Genomic DNA, 25,105 nt, shown 5'->3' on the forward strand with positions numbered 1-25,105 from the left:
ATTTCACAAAACCATCCACATGGTAATATACACTGTGCAGCAAAGAACATTGATCAGATCTATTCACCTGAATGTAACTTTCTATAGCACTCTTCTAACTCAGATGGACAGTCTTAGTGATTCAAAGTGTTAAATTAGCCTTCAAGATGATTTTCAAGAAAGCTGACAAAGTGTAAAAACAAGTCTGACAAACAATGACCTGATCACCACCTCTAATGGCTTTACTGGCTTGACACACAGTCTTTAGGTGAATTCAGATTTCAGTCTGCTCTTAGTGCATGTCAGAGATGCTTACAACATAAATGGGAAACTGCCAGATGCCAGGCACCTGCCTCCACAAAACAAGTGAAGGCTCAAGTTCTTTTCACTTGTTCAAGTTAGCGGCAGTAGAGCAGGAGTGCTACTTGTGTCCTGACCACACTCAGGACCAGGACTGCACCTGTGCCTTTAATCAGAAAAGATCTTTGAGGAGAAGCTGGGGCAACCAACTGACAGGGTTACCTGCTGAAGAACAAGGTAACTGCAAATAAACCTGTGTACAGGAGTGGTATAAAACGGGCAAAAAAACAAATGCGTATGTTAGCTTTTCAGGGTCTGTGACACAATCATGACAGGAACGACAATTCCAGGCCAGAGCCTCAGTGCCTGTCAGAGACCTGGTGGAAACATACATACAATGACCTTCGCCACTTCACATCATAACTGCACCATGGCAGCCACAATTTGAGTGCCTACCATGTATCCCGTCTTATTCTAAGCATGCTTATGTTATCTCTAGCCTTCAGCAGCCCCATAAAGAGAAAGCTGGTCCTTGTCTTAGAGATGAATACACTACTGCTTAGAGAAGTTCTCGAGTTGGCAAGTGATCGTGCTGATGTTTAAAACCATGGTCCTTTCCATGAGAGCAGTAGAAATACAGTACTAGAGACCCACTGATGACTGCAGGTGTTACGACCTTTAAGAGCTCTATACTTATTCTATTGGCAAATGTAACCAGCACAAACTCATGATCTTATCGACAGCAATAGTTAAGACAAAAGTAAAACCAATTAAATTTGCGTTTATATTAGAAAAACAATCACAGGAGTGGTTTGTGAACTGCACTGCGGAACACACTGCCTACTACTGTATGTACAGCCCTCCCCACTTCTGATGTTTCCCTTCACCAGCTTTCAAAGGCACTTCAAGTCAAAATTATAATACTCCTCCTCCAGGGTCCCCAAAATGTACTAGGCTCTTCATTTGTATTGTTTAATCTTTTATATATCCATAAAAGAACTCCTGTCAAATGGCTACAATGTTTCCTGGTTAAAAGGTAAGATGAACATTTAAAGATGCCATATTCTTCTAATGGCAGTAAAAGTAAATAGCCAATAGAAAATGGAACTCACAGGTAATTCATCTTTCTGGTTCCAAACTCCAGTACACTGCCTCTGTTCAATCACGGCTTTGATGTTAATTAAAGCTGGCAGCGCCACACAACCTGCTGAGAAACTGGGAGAGCAGAAGAGGAAACGTCAGTGCCAGGCCAGGGGTCAGGCCGCTTGGTCCAAGGAGACATCAATTTCTCCAGACTCTATGTGCTGCAGACCCTGGCCACTGGACAGGGTGAGAGCTTTCTGTTCTGCTAAAAGTAAATCCAGCCATTTCCACTAGAAGAAAAATAACTTGTTTTCCCTCCCCTTCTTCCCCAGGCCCACTGGTATATTTCCTGAAGTTACTGAAAACCAATCCCAGTTAAAAAACAAAACAAAAAATAAAACTCTAAATTTTCTAAATAAACCTCACCAATATGGGGGTAAATGCAGTTAAAGAATGCAAACGTTAAAAAAAAAAAACTCATCTGCTAGGGTAATTTAACTTTAGCTTACTTCCTCAGAAAATAGAAAAATAAAGTTTTAAAACACGCATTTTAAAAAAGAAAGCAGCTTTGGAGAACCAATTAATTCAAATGAAGAGCAGGAATTAAGAACTACTACTCTTCCAAATACAGTAGTTTTAGCATCTGAGTTTGAAGGAAAAAGAGATGTTCTTGCACAGAATTCTTCATTCAGCAATACACAAGACATAACTTCCTTTCCTATTCCCTTCCTTACAGACCATATACCACCAGACTTATTTTTCTTACAAAATGTGCTCCAAGGTATACGCTAATTAGAACAATGATACTCAAAATGTGGTCTGCAGATGGTGCTGATTTACACACCATTTTCAATCCACAGGAAAGAAGTACAGAATTGAGAATAAGGTTTTTAGAGAATTTAATAACAGCAGATGGTGGTGGCTCACTCCTGTAATTGCAGCACTTTGGGAGGCCAAGGTGGGAGGATTACTTAAGTTTGGGAGTTTGAGACCAGCCTGGGAAACACAGTGAGACCCCCGTCTCTACAAAAGATGTAAAAATTAGCCATTAGCCAGGTATGGTAGCATGTGCCTGGAGTCCCAGCTACTGAGCAGGCTGAGGTGGGAGGATGCCAGGAGGTTGAGGCTGCAGTGAGCCACGATCGTGCCACTGCACTCCAACCTGGGCAACAGAATGAGACCCTGTTTCAAAAAGTAAAATATAAAGAATTTCATAATAATCTTACATTAGTGCTAAAAAAGGTTTTATATTGCACAAAACAACTGGATTTAATGGGCTCAGCTTATCAGTCAAATGACATGCTTGCTCCTGAAACATTTTTTTTTGCATAGTTCCTCTTATCCCCAGATCACCCCTGTCCAGGGTGGAAGCACTCATTTCTCATATCTGGAAGTGTTGGCAGCCAACTCTCAGCTGTGTCCGTCTCTTCAGGACTGTCCTCAGTTGAAGAGAGTCATCTGACCAGAGTCACATCCAGCAATTGCTCCATGTGAGGGTACAAAAGCCCAGCCCTATAGGCCCAATTTGGGACAACTCCACGGGCCCACAGCAGCTCCAGAGCTCCTCACGGATGGGAGACACCTTGTTGCCACTCTAATACAGTCCAACTTTCCTCTCTGCCCAATCCTGCTGTTTTCATTCTCCCACAGGCGCTGATGTCAGTAAACTTTCTGCATGTACATTCCCACTTTAGAGTCTTCCTCAGAGAACTTGATGGCATCAGCACCTCACATTATAGCTAATTGCATCTGTCCACTCCTACACTAGGATGGAGCACCCTGTGGAATGCACCTTATTCATCTTCATATCCAACACAGTGCCCACAGTGCCTGGCACATAGCAGGTATGCAAAACATTTGTGGAATTAAATGAATAGAAGAGCTAAAAAAGAGTTATTTTCTTACAACAGTTTCTTAAAATGTTTTGGTTTCAGGACCCCTTTATATGCTTAAGTATTAAGGATCTCAAAGAGCTTTTCTTTTTGTGGATTATATCTTTAATACATTAGAAATTAAAATGAGAAACGTAAAAGGTGCCGATTAGTTCATGTAAAAATAAAATACCATGCCATTATTGCAAACATTCTTATAAAAAAATAACTACAGTTTCCAAAACAAAAATATATGTGTGAGAAGAGTGGCACTGTTCCAAACTCTCACAACTCTCCTGAATGCCTACCTTAACAGAAAGACAGCTGGATTCTTATAGTTTACTCTGCATTAAATCTATTGTGATACGTTCTTCTGGTTGAGGTAAATGAAAAAAAACCTTGTTTCACACATATGTGTAGTACTACTTTGATCACTTTGGATCATTGTGGATACTCCTCCTTAATACCACACGAAAACTGACTTTTCATAGTTTTGGCCAAAACAGGTAGTAGTTTTCTAAAGGTTCACTGCAGAGCAGAATCTGAAACTTTACCAATTAAACTTTTTGTACCCTGCTACATTAAAATCTATTTGTCTGTCTTGTACTTTGAATGACTCTTTTACTCATGCACGCTTTTGTAAAAAAAGTCTTAAGTACATTAAGACCTTTCAAATGTGACAGGCTTGCTTCATTCACTTAAAAAAATGGCTGGGTGATGTGGCACACAACTGTACTCCCAGCTACTCAGGAGCCTGAGGCAGGAGAATCACTTGAGCCCAGGAGTTTGAGTCCAACCTGAACAACATAGCAAGACTGTCTTAAAAATTTAAGAAAAAAGACAAAAAAAAAAAAAGACTGCCAAAAACCTGAGTGTGAGTAACTATGTTAATGATTCTTCCAAGTAAAAACTATTCCAAGGCTGGTGCAGTGGCTCACGCCTATAAACCCAGCACCTTGGGAGGCCGAGGCAGTGGATCGCCTGAGGTCAGGAATTCGAGACCAGCAAGGCCAACATGATGAAACCTTGTCTCTACTAAAAATACAAAAATTAGCTGGGCGTGGTGGCAGGCGCCTGTAATCCCAGCTACTCCAGAGGCTGAGGCAGGAGAATCGCTTGAACCCAAGAGGTGGAGGCTGCAGTGAGCTGAGATTGCGCCACTACACTCCAGCCAGGGGACAGAGGGAGACTCCATCTCAAAAAAGCAAGAAAAAAACCAGTAACAAACAAAAAAAGTATTCCATGAAAAAAAGTGACTAGCTAGCTCATACTTCAAAACAACATACTTTTTCTCAAGACAATTACCATACTTTGACATGAAACTGAAGTGCTTTATGTGGATTTCCTATTTTGTCATACAAATTATTAAGATGATGTGTACTGAAAGGTCAAGATTTAATAAAACTAGTAATTTTAATGTTTCACCAAGAACATCTTTTTTTTAAAAAGTTTTTTGTAGAAATGGAGTCTAGCTGTGTTACCCAGGTGGGTCTTGAATTCCTGGCCTCAAGAGATTCCCCCCACCTCAGCCTCCCAAAGTGCTGGAATTACAGATGTGAGCCACCACACCAGGCCAAGAATATTCTTTTTTTCTTTTTTTTTTTTTTTTTTTTTTTTTGAGACAGTCTCGCACTGTTGCACGGGCTGGAGTGCAATGGTGCAATCTCGGCTCACAGCAACCTCCGCCTCCTGGGTTCAAGCGATTCTTCTGCCTCGGCTTCCCGACTAGCTGGGATTAAAGGCACCCGCCACCACGTCCAGCTAATTTTTTGTGTTTTTAGTAGAGACGGGATTTCACTATGTTGGCCAGGCTGGTCTCAAACTCCTGATCTCGTGATCCACCCTCCTAGGCCTCCTAAAATGCTGGGATTACAGGCGTGGTTAAGTAAAACTAGCATTTCTTAAACTGCAAGTGTGTGGTGGTGAGGAATCCGGCAAGTATTTGTGGAGTTTGTACCACCGCCCCAACTTGTGCTAAGGCTCTAGCAGTTTAGTCCACCTCTGTTTCTGGACCATCTGTACTAATGTCAATACAGTGGAAAAGGCTCTCAGGATCCTGTGAGGTTCATACACCACACTTTCAAAACTGCTTCTCTAAAACAGCATCACTGCCGATTGTGATATCTTTTGAAATACCAATTGCACTCTTCTTTGGAAAGACAAAAGTTATTTTGGCTTTAAACATCAAGAACCAAACAAGTTAAGGGAAGGTGATAATGCAGTGCATACTTCAATAACAGACAGGGCTAATTTCCATACCTGACACTGAGAGGGGACTCCACGGAGAGCCCCAGGAGGGCACAAGCATCCCGTGTAAAGATGTCACAGATATCAGCCCACTGGTTTGCATCAAGTAGGTGAACATATGGCGAGTTCTCAATCCCTTGTCTCAGGTACACAAGGCTTCCCATCAAAACCTGAATGTCTAAAAAAAGCACCAGCAAGAAAGCATTAGTTTGCTTGCAGTAATAAGCTGCGAAAAGCAAGAGTACCCCCACCCATACTGATACAGCCTAAAATAATGTATTAACAGGTCTTTTAAAATTCTGGTCCTTAAGCTTGGTTTCTTCCTTCATCCTAAATTAAACAGCATGGAGAGAAAAGGGAAGAAAAGGAATGCAGTGAAAATACTGAACATATAATTTCAATTCTTCTCTACAGCATAGTATAATTACCATTACCTAGAGAAGTAACAATGGTGTCATCACATTATCTCTGACTGCAGAGTTAATGTTTCCTACACAGTTTCGTGGGCTTGACAGTTGCCACCTTGGCTCTCTGACACTTTGCTGTGGCAAGAGCAGCAGCATACAGCCAGGTGGGGGTGGAAAAGAACAAGTGCACACCTTGCTCTTTCTCACATCTCCTCTAAGTTTAATGTGGAATTCCAAAATCTGCAACATCTCTGACTTCTAAGAGGCTTTAATATTTTTGTTTTTGTTCTAGAGCCAGTCAGAACTTTTCCTGTAAGTGATTATCAACTACAACTGTTTACTGGCAAACAGGTATTAGCTCTAGTTAAGAACTGTTAAGTTACAGTGGTGGCTATAGCCCTGTTTCAAACATTAATAACATCTGACTCTAGACTCACCTTTTTGATGATTTAGGGCAAATGGCTGAAAATTTTTAGCATATTGTAATGCCTCTCGCTGATTTGTGGTTCCACCCATTAACAAGCTAATAAAATACAGTCTGTGTAGCTTAAATTCCAAGGAGCTGTTTTGAGCTATAAGCATTTCCCGGTTTGACACTGCCCACCTAAAGAAAAGGCAAAAAAGACTTTAAGAATCAAAAGCATAAGCAAGGAGTCTTAAAAACTATTTGAAACCCAGTAAAACAAAAAAGGGGCTTGGTCTGCCATCTTGTGGAAGTCTATGGTAACATCAATCCCTAGGGCCCAGACCTTTGTCAGGAAAGTAACCACCCATAACTACACCTGCAGAGGCCCTTCAGCCAGTGAAAGAAAAAGCATTAAGATAGACAATCACTAGAATGACTCTGATGCGTCACATGATGCATCTGAACTTGCATAGGACCACACTTTGAAGCGGTGTCAGCCATGAGATTCACAATTAAACTGCCTAGATCCACTGCTCTTTTCCTACAAAACTGGCCTAATATATACAAGCATGAATCAAAGATCCTGAAAGGGAACTATACTTTTAAACTTTCAATAGTTGCAAGATTTTGTTCACTTTGATTAAAAACAGTAAATACCATTATTTCCCCTCAAGGTGCTTTCAATCTGATCAGGAAGAGAAAGCTAGACAAGTATCATACAGTAAATCTTACTGTGCAAAATGATTTGTACAAACATAGTTCTAATAAGCGAAAAAACAAGATTCAATTTTAAATGAGCCAAAATACAGCCCCTCAGGCTTCTATAGAACAGTTGGAATAATCAGTCTTGAACTGGAACTACCAAGTCAGGTGAGGGCAAAGGCAAGAAAGTATATAGTCAGCTGTTAAAATCAAATTTTGCAATAAGGCAATAAGGAAACAGTACTTTATTTCTCTAAATATATTAATATATAGAAGCTGTTAGCATTATATTATTTAATTTGACCATCAGTTAGACAAATACTCGCCACCTAACCTAACTCACCAAAGACGACTAGAATCTGAACTGGGTAAGAATATAAAATCTCAGTAACTCCATAAACCACAAGAGTAAAACCTTTCAAATTATTTATAATGAATTTGCTGATTGAGATTGGACTTCACAGAGCTGCACTTTTACTGGGTCCTAACCTTCCCAGAAAGGGCTGCACAAGCATATAAACATTCTAATTAACTTGCTGATGTATTCACACCTTACAGTCAAATCATGAGGCTTCTTTGACTTCAAAGTCAAAGTGATTTTTAAAAATATTAATCATCTGGATCTTGGAAATATTTACCTAAATTTGTAAGCCTTGGTTCCTTGCCTGGCACTAAAATGATGCAGTCAAGTGGTAACACCAAGTCAGGTAAACCTGCTGACAATAATGTACTTTTTTTTTTTTTTTTTGGAGACGGGGTCTCACTCTGCCACCCAGGCTTCAGTGCAGTAGTGTAATTATGGCTCACTGCAGTCTCAGCCTCTCGGGCTCAAGTGATCCTCCTACCTCAGTCTCTGAAGTAGCTAGGACCACAGGTGTATGCTGCCATTCCTGGCTAATTTTTTTAAAAATTGTTTTTGTAACACAATGTTGCCCAGGCTGATTTTGAACTCCTGGGCTCAAGTGATCCTCCCGCTTCAGCTTCCCAAAGTGCTGTGGTTACAGGTGTGAGCTTCCGTGCCTGGCCAACCAGCAAAATACTTCTGGCAGTGGTCTTTCGTGAATGCCCCACATCAATCAACAGTACCAACAGCACTGTGTTTTTTGCAGTCTCTAGTCTGCCAGGCACCTTACGGATTTCCAGTTCTGAGTAGTGCATTTAAATTAGATCACTTTCCAAAAGTTTATACACCCCTTCAATCATATAAGCATGAGTATGTTTTCCTACTAGCAAGTAAGGAAAGGCAGTAAGATTTTTCTTTTTTCTCTTTCTGATATGAGATGTATGTGTAAAGGCTTATAAAGTCAAAGACTGGAGCTAATAGAGTAACTACAAATTTTAATTTTAAAAAAGTCAATAGAAAAAAACGAAAAATTCATAAATAGACAATTCACAAAAAAAAACTCATTTTCATAGGAATATGTTCATGATATAGTGTTAAATGGGAGGAAAGTGTGATTTTCTATTTTTTATTTTTATTTTTGAGAAAGGGTTTCACTTTCATCGCCCAGGCTGCAGTGCAGTGGTGCAGTCTCAGCTCACCACTGCAACCTCCGCCTCCCAGGCTCAAGCGATTCTCCCGCCTCAGCTTCCCAAGTAGCTGGCACCACAGGTGCACACCACCGCACCCAGCTGTTTTGTATTTTTTTGTAGAGACAAGGTTTCACCATGTTGCCCAGGCTGGTCTCGAACTTCTGGGCTCAAGCCATCCTCCCGCCTTGGCCTCCCAAAGTGCTGGGATTACAGGTGTGAGCAATTGTGCTCAGCTTGAAAGTGTGATATATATATGTGATATATATATATATGATATATATATGATTGATATATATCATATATATATATAATTTTTTTTTTTTTTGAGACAGAGTTTCACTCTGTTGCCCAGGCTGGAGTGCAGTGGCAAGATCTCAGCTCACTGCAACCTTCGCCTCCCAGGTTCAAGCCATTCTCCTGCCTCGGCCTCCCAAGTAGGTGGGACTACAAGCATGCACCACTGCATCCAGCTCATTTTTGCATTTTTAGTAGAGACAGGGTCTCACCATGTTGGCCAGGCTGGTCTTGAACTCCTGGCCTCAGGTGATCCACCCACCTTGGCCTCCCAAAGTGCTGGGATTACAGGCGTGAGCCACCATGCCCAGCCAAAAGTGTGATACATTTTTAAAAGTAATTTTTAGACACCAGAATGTTTAGCAGTAATGACTCTGGGATTTCAAGCATTATTTATCAACTGCTATACCATGGGCCATGACTAATCGGAACAAGGCACCAACTCTTAGATCAGCACCAGGGGTCTGAAACCACCAGGAAGACACACCAATCAATACCAGCTGACCAGCAGTCCATATTACAGTGATTTCTATAACAGTCTATGCTGTCCTATATTTTCCAGGTTTTCTGTAATGAACATGTATTAATTTTATACTTTAAAAGGCAGTAACTTTTTAAGCTAATGTAAAAGTAAAATTTCTTAACTTCCTTTTTTTAAATGAACAGGCCTATAGAGTAATTATAAATTACTTTTCCTGAAAGTTATGAATTATCAATTTAAGCTTTATAAGCTATAAACACCTGTACGCCACTTAACCTGGAGAGGCATTTATTTAGACAAATATAATTTTTAATGTACTAAATTTATGTTTGCACAGTTTCAAATTTTGCTATAAACAAGGCTATGAAATAAGAAAAAAACTAGCATTGCTTAATTCCTCCCCCTCCTTGCCAAGAAATATTTAGAAAAGTAAGTAGATACCTTTACAAAAAGGAACTGGGAGGACGAGAGGACAACACAAAACCCAAATTCATAGAATACAAGTTTTCAAATTTCTTAAAAGTTGTATTTCTTTGCATCCTATTCTGAAACAATACTGTCCTCATTTAACTTCTTAATACTATATTAAGACTAAATTGTACAAGGCAAGGGACTTCCAAGCTTCTCCCTCCCTGGCAAAATGTCATTTTCTAAACCAAGGATGAGATACCCCACACTTTTAACTCTCCCAAACATTGAAGCACATGTAAGCAATTAATTAAGGTGAAATCCTCACCTGACATGATAGGACCTCTCTCTTATACCTCCAGGATTGTACCCAGAAACCCACATTTGTATTTTCTTGACCTCAATTCCCTGGCCACAGTTAAATGGCCAAATAAGCATAGGTTTTATTCAAAGTCACTCTCCGCAGCTGCCTCCTAATAAGAAAGTCAATCTATTTTTAACTCTATTCACTATTCTTCACTATTCTATGCCTCTTGCTAAGCTCTGGTATCAAGAGTTGCCTTCTGTGATGATCACTGTTAACATCTGCCTTAATGAATCCTTGAAATCTGAGTACAAATTTCACAGCAGCATCCTTACTCACAATAGCAGCTTCCTCAGATAGCTTAACATTAGTCAATTCACAACTTCTGAACATGATAAAAGCATCTTTTACTGGCTGTGAAGTTCTTCAATATCCTTGTAATTACCATCTTCTTTCAATAAGGCAACTATTATCAATTTGGCCCGAATAGTAGCCAAACTGATTCATTCACAACACACACACACACACACACACACACACACACACACTTCTCTCTCTCAATCCAAAGTAGAAGTAAATGTTCCATCTAAACCACAAGCATCTTTCTATTCTAGTGCAATATAAGTGAAAAGATGCTGAAGTGACTTTACCCTGGTCTTTATAGTGACAGGACTTTTCCAATATGCTTTGTACCATTAGCTTCCTGTAGGCTTAGGTCTTGCCCTAGCTTCATCTTGCTGTTGTCCTTTTCAAATCTTTCTAATCACATTCAATTTCACTTCTAGAGATTTTTCTTGTTGCCAAGTCCGTCTTCCAATTATCCATTTTTGTAAAATGTCACGTGGGTTTATCCCTGGGAGTTAAGGAGGTGACACAACCCACACAGCTGTTGCCTGAGAGTAACTGACAGTAGATGTGCAGTGATCAAGAGCGAAGTGACAAAACTGGTCATGACCATGATGCTCCTGTTACGTCCAGATGTGTAGACTGAAGAGCTGGCAGAGAAGTCTGTATTTATACAATTGCTCACACTTAATACATCATGGTGACTGAAATCTGAACTGTGTTGTTGGCAGCCAGGTGTTATTTAACTAAACTGTGGTAAAAACGAATTTATGTATGTTAGAAACCTGCAAAGACTGCCCATAGGTTCAGTAAAGAATACAAGGGCTGGGTGCAGTGGCTCAGGCCTGTAATCCCAGCACTCTGGGAGGCCGAGGTGGGTGGATCACCTGATGCTGGGAGTTTGAGGCCAGCCTGATGAACATGGAGAAACCCCATCTCTACTGAAAATACAAAATTAGTTGGGTGTGGTGGCGCATGCCTGTAATCCCAGCTACTCAGGAGGCTGAGGCAGGAGAATCGCTTGAACCCGGGAGGCAGAGGTTGTGGTGAGCCAAGATTGCGCCATTGCACTCCAGCCTGGGCAACAAGAGTGAAACTCCATCTCAAAAAAAAAAAAAAAAAAATACAAACAGGAGAGAAAGGACACAGAGATCTCAGTGGTAAGAGGTTACTTTATAAAGACAAAGAAGTTCCAGACTGATATAATGAGGAAAGACATAAAGTTTGAGAACCTGAGCAAGTCAGGGTGTCTGTGGCCCATTCTCATAAATCTTAAAAGAATTACAAAGAAAACGAAATTAGTTTTCTATTTCTCACTAAAATGATTCCTGCCCCTGCCCCTCCCCCTTCCTTCCTCCCCACGTTTTTGTTTTTGTTTTTGAGACAGAGTCTCATTCTGTTGCCCAGGCTGGAGTACAGTGGCGTGATCTCGGCTCACTGCAACCTCTGCCTCCCGGGTTCAAGTGATTCTTCTGCCTCAGCCTCCCGAGTAGCTGGGGTTACAGGTGCTCACCACCGCGCCTGGCAAATTTTGTAGTTTTAGTAGAGATGGTGGGGGGCGGGGGGGGCAAGTAAACTAAAAATGCAGTGAAATTATTAACTCTATAATTTTTTTAAAAAAATTCTGATCCCAAATTTCCAGCGTGGACCACGAGAACACTGTCACCTTTGGAATTACTCCATTTAGAGAAACACTGAACCCCAAAAATGACAGTAAGATCAACAGTGTTACGCTGATCTCTGTGTAGCCACTACATTCTTCTGATGAAGAGCCTTTTGGGGCCTTTCCACCAACAAACCCCAAAACAATATTACTTATGAGAAGACTAAGTTAGAAGCAATCCACATCTATACAATTACCCAGCAGAAACATTAGCATTAATTATCTTAATTGTCAGGCCTGTGAAAAGACTTGGCACACAGTTACCACCATATTTAGAATTTCTACATCATTCCAAAAATAAATACAAGATTTCACCTTCATAGTTAGCGGTTCTCCCTCAGGAACCTAACAGACAGCATTAGTGGGCTTATCTCTCTAATCTTACAATTTTGCCAGCCTGGGTGGGTGTCTATTTCTAGTAATACTAGGGAAAAAAAGCCTCTTGCCAATCCCACAGCACATTCCACTATAACCTTTCACAGCATTTAAAGGCTTACAAAAACCTCTTTTTCTAATTTCCTTTAAGGCTGTCCTCTTGGGGGTAAAAGCTGAAGTTCAGGGGAATGAATGACATTTATTTTTACTCCACAGGTGTGGACCTGGTGAAATGTCCTTAGTAACATGAATCAAATGCTTAAAAAAATTCAGAGAATGGCAAACCTGACAAAAAGTTCAGTCAAAAAAGTGAGGAACTCTATAACTTTGCTTTAGAGACTGAAAAGAACACTCAGTGTTTCATTTCTTAGATATTTTCAAATGGTAATTTTTCAGCTATGGGCTGAGTCCACTGCTGGAACTACTACCATTAAACTCATCTCAGAGTTGGTGTGAGTCTCCGTCCTTTTCACATGCTATTTAAGAAACCACACAAACTATGGTATTGCATATCTGACTCTATTTAAGACACACACACACACCCTTTTACATGAGGTTCTCAGTAATGCAGAGATTAGTAAGAGCTACACATAGGAGTGGTCACCATATTGGACAACATATCTAGCAGGCATGCTCAAAATAATGTGCAACAGATATTCAATGCTGCATCACTTATAAAGCAAAATATCGGAAACTACAAACGTCCATCCATAGGAACTGGCTAAATAAAATTAAGGTATAATCCCTAAAAGAGAACACTAAGCAGCCACCAAAAAAAAAAAAAAAATAGTTCTATATGCTCTGATATAGGCAAATACTTCAAAATTTTTCAAGTAAAAAGCAGAACACTGTGTATAGTATGCAACCACTTGTGCATAAAAATGTACGTATACATAATACAGTTAATGGTGGCTGCCTGTTTGGAGAGTAACTGTGATTAGAAGGCAAAGGTGGGGAGATTTACTTTTCACTGTATTTTTATCTTGTTGTGCCTTTTGATTTTGTACTCTTATTTATTACCTATTGAGATACTTAATGCTGACTCAAAACTCGACCAAGGCAAGCCAAGGACAATTTTGAGAAAAGGAGTCAGTGAATGAAGTCTGAACTGCCCAACGGCTCTGCAACACAACCTCCATGGCGGACATAATGGCATCAGGACATTTTAGCCTGAGAACTTTGAACATTTTCTAGAACAATCTCCTCTTGTTCCAACTCCAGGCTTTGCAAGCTCATGTGCCTTCCACATGGACCTGCCTACCACAAGCTTGTTTCACAGCCCCTAATAATCCAAACTATATACGCAGCTTAGCAATTCAGGTTTTTACCATTTTTAAAGGCCTGTTCTTAGTGAAAACAAAACAAAATAAGGACACCAAAAACAAGTTTCCAAGTCTGCAAGGCTGAAAGTCAGATACTAGACTGTGGCAAATCCAGCAAGGTAGTATTACTCTTTGAGACACGTTTAGGAAGGCAACCAAGTAGCTTCCCCTAAAGATAGTGCTTTCTGTCAATATGTATGTTAATAATGGCATAGCTACAAGGACAGTTCCTATTTTTTCTAATATTTCCCCCACCTCGTTGTATTAAGTTACTATTCTCTCGTTAACACTATTTTTGGCTTTCTATCTGCCACCATGGAAGAGGATGACAAGTTTGCTCTAAATCCTCCTGCAGATTACTGTTATTCATTGAGGGCCTACTATGAGGTCAGCACTACTCTAGGCGCCAAGAGAAATTCAAAAAGCAAATAAAACAATCTGGGTGAGCATAAAAGAAATCTGGATGAGGGGGAAAATCTGTACAAACTCAGAGGTACAAGGGCACGGAACACAGGAGCAGGCAAGGTCCTGATTAGATCTATGTAATCAGATGTTGTTCTGCCACTTCTCTCCACAATATCACCATTCTCCTAGGCCCTCAATGGCCTTTAGCCACCTCCACTTTTTTTTTTTTTTTTTTTTTTGAGACTGAGTTTCACTCTTGTTGCCCAGGCTGGAGTGCAGTGGCGCGATCTTGGCTCACCGCAACCTCCGCCTCCCGGGTTCAAGCGATTCTCCTGCCTCAGCCTTCCTGAGTAGCTGGGATTACAGGCATGCGCCACCATACCTGGCTAATTTTGTATTTTTACTAGAGATGGGGTTTCCCCATGTTGGTCAGACTCGTCTTGAACTCCTGACCTCAGATGATTCGCCCGCCTCGGCCTCCCAAAGTGTTGGGATTACAGGCATGAGCTACCGTGCCCGGCCTAGCCACCTCAAATTTTTGGCTGGCTTCTGCCTTCTCACCGCGTAGGCAGTCTGGAGGAATTGCTGCATCCTCTCCTTCCTCTTTTCCCTTGTGAGCTCCATGATATCCTTCCCAGCAGGAACAAATGGGATGCTGCATAACTGGCAGATATCTCCCGCCTTGTACCTTAACTAGAATTCCCCAAATTGGTGTCCCATATCATTCAACTTTTGCTGTAAGTTGAGTAAAGGGAATTTTCTGTACCTAGCTCATGAAAGATGCTTAGTCAGTATCTGCTCTGCACCCACAATAGGCAAGAATTGGAAAAATCTGAGTTGTTGTAATGACAATTTCTATTAAATCTTATGTTTTGTATAACTCCAATTTTATGGGTTTTAAATGTGTTATCTGGAGGGAAAACAAGATTGGTCAAATACACAGAGAAAACACTGGGCTATACCAAGTTAAATGAGTTTCTTTACCGTAGGATTACTGATGGTACGTTTTTACTTCTATTTATTTTCTTATTTTTTTGAGACAGGATTCAGCTCTGGAGTGGTGGTGTGGTCTTGGTTCACTGCAGACTCCGCCTCCTGGGCTCAAGTGATCCTCCCATTTCAGCCTCCTGAGTAGTTCAGACTACAGGCGTACACCACCATGCCCAGCTAATTTTTCTATTTTTTTGTAGAGATAGGGTTTTGCTATGTTGCCCAGGCTGGTCTCGAACTCCTGGGCTCAAGCGATCTGCCCACCTCAGCTTCCCAAAGTGCTGGGCTTACAGGTGTGAGCCACTGCACCTGGCTTGATGATACATTTAATAAGTTAAAATGAACCTCAAATGAGAATACTGGGGGACTACTATGTAAAGCATTTCTCATAATCTTTTGACTTTTTTTCACAGAGGATCTTCTAGGCCCTAATTGCTTCTGGGTAAGATGACTTACCTCATAGGTTAATATGAGGGTTGAATAGGTTAAGACATGTAAAATGCTTAGAACGATGCTAGGCATACAATAACCACTCAAGCAGAGTTAACTATGATTACCACTACATTCCCTCATGCTGATATTAAACACTACTCCCAGAAACATGAAATGAGAAAATTTTTACTTATGGAACAAGTCCTCTCTCTGCCTGAGAGGAATTGTTTTAAGGCAACAAATAATAGACAAAATTTACAGAAATAATCAATATACATAACATACTTATCAATAAGAAACATATCTTATATACGCACAAAGTTAAAAAGGCTCTTAGGAGAAAAGTCTGGAGTACTCTGAAGGCTAAGGTAGCAAATACTATGTGCCAGTGACTACAGATATAGTCATAGTACGTACATGACTAGCACATATGAACAAAGTTTAATGAAAAAACCTAAGAAACGCATAGATAAGTGAATATTACCTTGAATAACAACCCAAATATTATTTGCTAATCACTATAAAACAACTGGGAAACCCATTACATGTTCATATATGTATGTAGGCTTTCTCGGGCACATTGCCCATGCCTATAATCCCAGTACTTTGGGCAGCTGACGCTCCAGGAGGATCACTTGAGGCCAGAAGTTTGAGACCAGCCTGAGCGACACAGATAAATCCTGTCTCTATAAAATATTTAAAAATTAGCCAGGTGTGGTGGTGTGCACCTGTAGTCTTAGCTACTCAGGAGGCCGGGGCAGGAAGATTACTTAAGCCCAGGAGTTTGAGAGGGTGCAGTGAGCTATGATCATCCCACTGCACTCCAGCCTGGGCCACAGAGCAAGACTCTGTCTCTTTGGGGGAAAAAAAAAAAAAAAGTAGTTGTTGCCATATTTTGTTTAAGAGGTGTTAGAGGTATTTGGTTGAATTTATCTCCCAAATGTGTCACAATCTGAAATTTGCTTAAACAAATTCTACAAAGGTAATATGCATCTTACACAGAGGTACAGTTCTTAAGTGAGATCTATTATAATTTATACAAGAATTTTATATAAATTTATACAGGAATTTCTATCTAGTCATCTGGGCTGGTTTTAGAACTATACAAAATTTTCTGAGAACTGAGAAATGGCCAAGTACAGAGGCTCAAGTCTGTAATTCCAGCACTTTGGGAAGCCGAGGTGGGAGAATCACTTGAGCTCAGGAGTTCGAAACCTGCCTGGGTAACATAGTGAGATCCTGTCTCTACAAAAAAAAATTTTTTTTAATTAGCTGGGCATAACGGCACAGTCCTGTAGTCCCAACTACGCGGGAGGCTAAGGCGGGAGGTTGGGGGGTTGGGGCTGTAGTGAGCCATGATTATGCCACTGCACTCCAGCCTGGGTGACAGTGAGACCCTGTCTCAAAAAGGAAAAAGAACTGAGAAATGATCAGAAAGAAAAAACTAAGCTATGAAGAATTAAATGGGTTAGTGGAACTAAATTTTAAGGGAAAAAGCGTACATTTTATAAAAGTCAATTTCCCAACTAACCCTGTAACACTGATGGTTAATTTTTCTGGTTTTAAAATACCAGGATTCCAAAGCTATAAGCTCACAACAAATCACTGCTTCTATAATCCAGTTTCTTCCCTTTATTTTACGAGCTATTTATTACAAATAACCTGGTAATCCTCACAGTAAAAAATTTTAGGACTGGGGCCAGCAAACTATGGCACAGGCCACATACAGCTTGCTGCCTGTTTTGTATAGCAGATGGCCAAGAATGGGTTTTTAAATTTTTAAAGGGTTGTAAAATAAAATGGAGAATATGCGACAGAGACCTTATGTGAACTGAAAAGCCTAAAATATTTCCTACTTGGTCCTTTATGGAAAAGCTTGCTGACCCTGCTCTAGAATAATATTTATTATAGCTTACTGAGTAATTTCAGACAATTCTTATCAATGAGAGGTTCATGGTCAATTACCAAAATCCACAGTAATTAAGAATAGAGTAGCTTTATAAAAATATTTGTTCTCTTCATCCACACCACCTAGTTCCAATAACCAATAATTTCTTAGAATGCTAGCAGAAAACCCAGCAAAACCCAGCACATGAAGGAAGCTTAAATATCAAACTTGCACTGGCTGAACAATAGTGCTTGTTGTAATGTCAGCCCACACAAAGTGGTGGTGTAGCCTGGAAACAGAAAACCCTTTTCTCTCATGGGAATTCAGACCAACTGATAAGTGAAATAAGCTCCAACCATTTTCTCATATTGCACACCCCCCATATTTCACTTAGCCAAAATAAATAAAATAATTCTCCTTTGATTTCTCTGAAATCTACCACAGGTAAGATAAATATATCTAAAAATCTCTAATGTGTTTTCTGATTGAGTTTTCTTACAGAGAGTTCTCAAAGTACTCAAAAGAAAGCAAACTCAATACTCACTCCAGAGCAGGTCTCAGAACTCTGACCTTTAATGCCTCTAATATTCTATTTAACTCCACAAATGGTTCCTTCTGACTTGGGTCTACAGAAAGACCAGATTCCTGGAAAAAGAAAGAAAGAAAGAACTTTTGTTAGCAGTCATCAGGGTAAGGAGCTAGTGGTAAAAGTATATTCTAGATTGTAAAATATGGGGCAAGCCATTAATGATAATTCCCTATAGTAGAGACTGATGACTGCCCCCTAGTACATTCTTCCCCTCTTTTCCATAGTAGAATCCCCAAATTTCAGCAGGGTACATAAGCAAATGGAATAAAGCTGGGTATGGCTTTGTAAGATGTTAAGTTCTGACCAATGAAACATAAATATGCACTCTGCCCCTTTCTGGGATACAAAGGTATGGCTGGAGCTTTGGCTGCTATCCTGGACTCTGAAAACAGGAGACACCCTGGGAATAACAGAGGTACAAGGTGCTAAGTCCCTAAGAGTTTCACAATGCAGAGCTACCAAACATGCTGTGGACGTCTTACTACCGATTTCTGTGCAAGAAAAAAATTTCACTTTTGCTTAAGCCACTGTAATTGTGGGTCTTTTGTTACTTAAAAGCAAACAATCCTCAATGACAGTTTACTGCAGGAAATTACATGGACACATACACAAAATCCCTGTAAGGTACAGAGAAAAACCGAGTTATCATTTATCTGAATTGTTTAAAATAGAAAAGACTTAGATTAGAGGTTTGGTTTACAGACTGATTTTAAACTAATTCTTTCGGTCCTTCATGTTTCTAAACAAAAATGCAACAGCACATGGTGGCTTAGAACGAAGTGTGAAGACATACGAATCAGGGACTGAATCCCAGTTCTTTCACAAAGAACCTGTTAAGGCCTCGGGCAACTTACTTCTCCAGACCTTAGATTTTTCATCTGTAGAATGGAAACAATAATTTTTACTTCATGGGATTGCAGCAAGGAATAAAGGCAGGGCTTGGCTTAAGGTAAGCACTCAATATATGGCAGCTGCTACTATTATGACTACATGGTATTGGTAAACTGTTGTAGAGTTCTAACTCATGTGTGATAGAAATAAAAGACAAATGCTGCTAATGCGAAGTAAAAAATTTTAGTTGGAAATTCATTTGATAAAATCGTTTAAGCTGGGCTAGAACAGAAGAACAAACATCAATGTTTTCGTCCCTTTCCTCTTGTCTGCTATACTAACCTTCTATATCAAAAATGGAAATGAAGAAAGAATATCGCTTTTGCGCCCTTTGATTCATGAACTGGGACTAACCTTCTGGGACAGGAACAAGAAAAAAATGATCTCGATAACAAGTTCTAGAACTATAATTTTTGCCACTTAAAAAATTCCCCAAAATACTCCTAGTAAAATGAGGTCATCTCTGATAATTTAAATATTAAAAATCTATCTATAGCTAGAGGAAGACTCAAAACCCCACCCTGCAAATACTGTAAACTCCAAGGAGTTCCCTTGTTTCTTTTTCATATCCTCCCAGTTGGCACACTGTTACCTGACAGAGCTCCTCAGCCACATCCAGCATTCCTTGTCGAAAGAAGTGCTCCACCATCACCTCATTGAGAAGCCTTTGGCTGTCTGCCTGCCAGCAGCCATCTATTCCCACACTGCTAATGTCAGAATCAAAATTCTGGGGAAAAGAAAGAGAAAGGGAATCATAAATAGATTATTTTCACCCCACTTAACAGGAAAAAAATGGTCTTTCAGTCTGAGATACCCCAATAAGTACCCAACTGCAATTTACAGCGGCCCATAGGAAGGAATTTTTCCACTGCTCCTTTCTAAAACTTGTCATGCTAGAAGAGTAAATAGGTATATTTTTAGATAATGTTTTTTTAAAGTAGATTTAATAATGGTATCCATGAATAAAATAAAATCAAGCGAATGAACTGATTTCTAGGCATTATATGCAGCAATGTTTTTTAGAGGAATGCAATGATGACCTGTAAAAGCATGCCCACTGCAGCACTGTCTATAATGGGAGGGGAAAAAAGGAGAAAACACATATGCCTATCAACATAATAATCCATGGCACATCCCAACAACTGCAGTATTGAGGCTGAAAGTGGTTGTGGGGGCATGGCCAAGTAGTTAAGAGAGTGGTTTATCTACACCTCTGGGTTTGCCTTTGAGCTATACATGCATGGCCCTGACTCTAAAGAGCATACTACAGATTTTGAAAACTGAACTAGGGAATAGACCTAATTCCTAGGTCCCATATTGGCTACCAGGTGGTACACACACAGGACAAATCTAAATAACTGTAATGGCTTTAGAAACAAAACTAACACTGAAACTACAACCCAGAAAAGACTGGTTAGAACTTGTGGCCTGAATCCAACAAGGTTGATTGCCTGCTAAAACAAAAATACCAACATTCTCCACAGAACTTAAACAAGACCCAGAGTACTATAATACATATTCAAAATGTTCAAGATACTGCAAAATTACTTGGCATACAAAGAACCAAGAAAATCTCAACTCACATGGAAAAACATGATCAACAGACACCAATGCCAACATGACAGAGATGCTGGAACCATCCAAAACTTTAGAGCAGTTATTATAAAAATACAAACAATCTTGAAACAAAGGGAGAGACTTAGCAAGGAAAAAGCTGATACAGTAACCAAAATAAAAAATTCATTGGATGAATTTTTCAACAGCAGAAGGAAAGTGGCAGTGCAAAAAGTCAGTGAAAATCAACAGAATTCATCCAATCTGAACACCAGTTTAAAAAAAAAAAAAAAAACAGAGCCTCAGGGACCTGTGGGAAAATTACAAAAGATCTAACGTGTGTGTCATCGGAATACTAGGAGAAGAGAAACAGTATGGTACAGAAAAAAATAGTTGAAGAGTATTTCCCAAGTTTAGCAAAAGACATAAATCTCAGATTCTAGAAGGTCAGTGAACTCCAACATGGACAAATTCAAAGAAATCTGACCCAAACATCTCACATTCAAACTGTTAAAACTAAAGATAAAGCAAAAAATCTTGCAGGCAGCCAGAGAAAAGTGACATGTTACTTACAGGGGAACCAGGATTCAAATGACTACAGATTTCTCAACAGAAACTATGGAGGCCAGAAAGAAGTGGCATGACATTTGTCAAGTACTGAAAGAAAATAACTGTCATCCTAGAATTCTATATCCAGTGAAAATATCCTTCAGGAATGAAGATGAAATAAAGACATTCTCAGACTGAGGGAAAATGAATTTACTGCCATCAGACTTGCTCTAAAAGCATTGCTAAAGTCTTCAGACAGAAGAAAATGACACCAGAAAGAACATGAAACATCAAGAGTGAAAGAAGAGCAAACGTACATCACAGTGTGAAAGCTTTCCCAGCCTAATTCCACTTCAGCACCCTTTATCTTTCATAGGCATTGCTCCCTAATAAATGTTTTGCATTTCTTTTTAAAAATATATAAACTTAACTAGACAAGGCCATTTAGATTTCACTAAAATTGCAATCCTAGTCAACCACTGCTTAAATATACAGTCCAACCAATATGGGATTATTTTACGTGATGTACAAGAACAGGCAGTAAGTAACCAGCAACAGCAACTGCAAACAACCCACTATTTACAATCACAATGCAGGAGTGCTTTTCTCCAAAATTAAGCACATTTTTCTCCCTATAAAGAGCTATCTACCCTATCTCTAGATGTGAAAACAGTAGCCTAAAACTGATTAATACATACATTAAGGTTTGGAATCACTCAAGACAAAACAAACACAAAAAACCAAGAGTATTGTCAGTCTTAATTTTTATTCATTTTCTTTTCACAGACATTTTTCTTAGCCAAGTATTTAACCTAAAGAATAGAAATAACGGGGTGGGCATGATGGCTCACTCCTGTAATCCCAGCACTTTGGGAGGCCGAGGTGGGAGGATCACCTGAAGTCAGGAGTTCAAGACTAACCTGGCCAACATGGTGAAACCTCGTCTCTACTAAAAATACAAAATTAGCTGGGCGTGGTGGTGGGTGCCTGTGATCCCATCTACTTGGGAGGCTGAGGAAGGAGAATCGCTTGAACCCAGGGAGGCGGAGGTTGCAGTGAGCCGAGATCACACCATTGCACTCCAGCCTGAGAGACAGAGCAAGACTCCATCTCAAAAAAAAAAAGAAAGAAAAAGAAAGAATGCAAAGTACCTAGATGCTAAAGCAAGAGCATCCATGCATATAATGAAAAAACTGTTAACTAGCACTGAAGAACCACAACTGCTTGTATAAGATTATCATGTTTAATTTCTATTTATCAGATTCTGCCTGTTGAGAGCTAATTTTATAACAGTTCATCAGTATTTTTAAGTAAATTATTTTATCTTTATGCTGTCTATGACAACTACAACACCGGAGATGGTACTGCTTTCTGTCTCTTCTGGAGTAGAGCTCAGAGGCTGATCAATGCTATTCTCTCCCAAATTCCACTTCCCAAAGGGCCATTCAAATGCATAAAGGGATGGGTTTCTAAAGATCTGAAGATGAGTTTATTACAAACTCAGGAACCTGCCCATAACTCTCTAAATGTCTAAATGCACACTATAAGCAAAGAATAGAGAGATGAATTAAGAAAGTTCTCTCACTAACTTATCAACTGCATTAAATCCAAACACAACCTTCAGGTTTCTACTTATTCATTTAATGATTTTTCCCCAAACAACAAATTTATTAGTACCTATTCCTTAGGGAAAAATAAAACAACGCTGGAAGACACGCTGGTCAGCTCAAAGCACAGATCATGTTGAAACAATTTTATCTGGTAATACATATATTAGGTCAGAATTTTAATAAGCTACCATCTGACAGTACTTGCTCAGATCAAACAAAATAATCCCTTGAATTCTTTCTTTAATATACATATTAAAAGTAAATATTCATCAACTAGAAAATTACAAAAAGAGTCTAATATTTAAACAATTTTCTTTGGGTTTGCTACAAAGTTTTACAACAATGCCCTATGTGTATCTCTATTTTCTTAAGGCTTACTATGGTCACTACTACATAGGTAAGAAAAGTCAAACACCCTTACACTCAAAATCTAACTACATTCAAGCTCGTAACTTATTTGCTGCTCTTGGAAAAGAAGCATGAATGAGCAATGCATTCGATTGTTTTCTGGACACTTCTGAGCTCCCTTCTACCATTCTGATTTTCCAGTATAAACTACTGAGGTAGATAAGTAAACTTCCATAGCTTATTTTCTGGTCACATGCATTAAAAATTAAAGCTAAGATTATAAAATATATAGAGGTTGAGGAAATGCAATACACTGTCAAACTCCTTTTGTTATAACTGCAGGTTCTTACTCACTGTTGCATCAGAGCTAGCATTAGTTCCAGCTTCTGTTGCTAGGTAACCAAGCTCATTTGCATGGCTGTCCAGAAAATCCACAGCACTGCAAACCAGCCAAGAGGTGGCTAATGAAGAGAAATACCATCTATAATTAACATCTTCTGTCTTACTATACTTTTTGTTTTCATATTTTTTAAGCAAAGAAAAGCTTTGGCATCCTGTTCTTAATTGGGAAGAAAGGATCCAAACAAGAACCAAAAGCAAAAAAGCACACATCCAAGGGTGTGTCCATCCGGAGAGGATGTTCTGACTTGGAAGGAGAAATCCAGGACACACTAAATCTAGAAGCTGAGGCAGAAGAGGAGTAAATAACTTTGATACAACATCATTATGAAAGTGTGCGATCTAAACAGGCCGTATCATGCCGTATCATGAACACACAAATCAGTCGGAAATGGCTTTCACTGTTTACCATCAAAAACCCATCCGTTTCTCAAATATATTTTATAAAATTATAATGACTGAGCAGACAGTGGTCACAATATATATAAAACTCAGTATTTAATTCCTAAGTACCAATTCCCTAATAGTATTAACATGTATTCTGAAACTTCTCCACCTACTTTGAAGAAAAATTAGTGTATGAACCAACAAAATGTGCTATTGTTGCACCTACCAGGAATTAATTTCCCTTTTAAGCATCCAGTAAATCTGGTTTAGCAGTGAGAGGCAGACAGCAAAGGATACTTAAAAGAGTAAGAAGACCTGGATTCTGGTTCTCCTCAGACTAACAGACGATAGCTACTTCGCATACAAACCACACAAGATTAGTATTCAGAAGAGTTTGAAACAAACACACACCTCTCAATAAGAAAGATAACTTAACAGAAAAAATGGACAGAACATGAAATGCACAAATGGGAAATTCCTAATGTTAAACATGAGAAGATGCCCCACCTTCAAGATGGTCAAAGAAAGGCAAAATTAGTACAACTAGATACTACTTCACACCCATCTGATTAATCTTTAAACATTTAAAGTCTGATAATACCAGGTATAGGTGAGAAATGAGGAAGCAGGAAGTGTTATAGGTGTTTGGTAGGGCTGTAAATTGGTATAAACCCTTCAGGGGAAAATGTTACAATACCTAGTAAAGCTGATAATGAGGCACCTGTCCTACGACGAAATAATCCATATTTAGGCATATACCAGATAGCAGTGCTTTACAAACCAAGGGCTGGAAAATAAACTTGGTAGTGTGTCATAATCAGCATTTTGTAGATGCATTTTTTGATGTAGACATTCCATATTCTCCTTACGGTATTTATACCTCTTCTTTGGTTATCAACATTAAGAGAAAGGTAGATTCACACTGTTATGTTATTGCTTTATTTAAAAAAGTGAGGGAGTAACATGCCAAACCACTCTGCCAGGCCTTTCTGTCACATTTGCATCCCTATCCCTCCACTATTAGTTATCTGCCTTTCTGTGGCTATTTTATTAATTCTTCCAAGGATGATATGTATCTCTTACCATTCTATGGAAAGGGGAGAAATTCATATGTAGAGTGGGTGCCCTCAGGGCACTAGAGATGAATTCTCTCAAGGAACTCCAGTTGAGAAAGGTTCCTCCAAGTCTTAAAATCTGGGTTTTAATCCCAACTCTGTGACTTCAGGCAGGTTACTTACAATTCTAAGTTTTCACATCTGTATCTAGAGACAATAATCTCGACTTTACAAGTGTTTGGTGAAGATTAAGATAAATAATGTACATGAAAACCTCTATGAGTATCC

General features: G+C 39.4%; 1 protein-coding gene across 1 annotated transcript in view; it reads right to left on the minus strand.

The window, feature by feature from the left end:
- Nucleotides 1-25,105, minus strand: part of RMND5A (required for meiotic nuclear division 5 homolog A) — a 58,291-nt gene that overhangs the window by 6,518 nt on the left and 26,668 nt on the right. Inside the window, exons 3-7 of the mRNA XM_034953504.3 lie at nt 19,508-19,642; nt 17,980-18,080; nt 6,325-6,491; nt 5,493-5,658; nt 1,392-1,494 (exon numbers count right to left, since the gene is read on the minus strand). Of these exons, the coding sequence (XP_034809395.1) occupies nt 1,392-1,494; nt 5,493-5,658; nt 6,325-6,491; nt 17,980-18,080; nt 19,508-19,642 (672 nt within the window). The remainder of the gene's footprint in view (nt 1-1,391; nt 1,495-5,492; nt 5,659-6,324; nt 6,492-17,979; nt 18,081-19,507; nt 19,643-25,105) is intronic.

This window comes from Pan paniscus, chromosome 12, assembly GCF_029289425.2.
Source record: "Pan paniscus chromosome 12, NHGRI_mPanPan1-v2.0_pri, whole genome shotgun sequence".
Taxonomy (NCBI): Eukaryota; Metazoa; Chordata; class Mammalia; order Primates; family Hominidae; genus Pan; species Pan paniscus.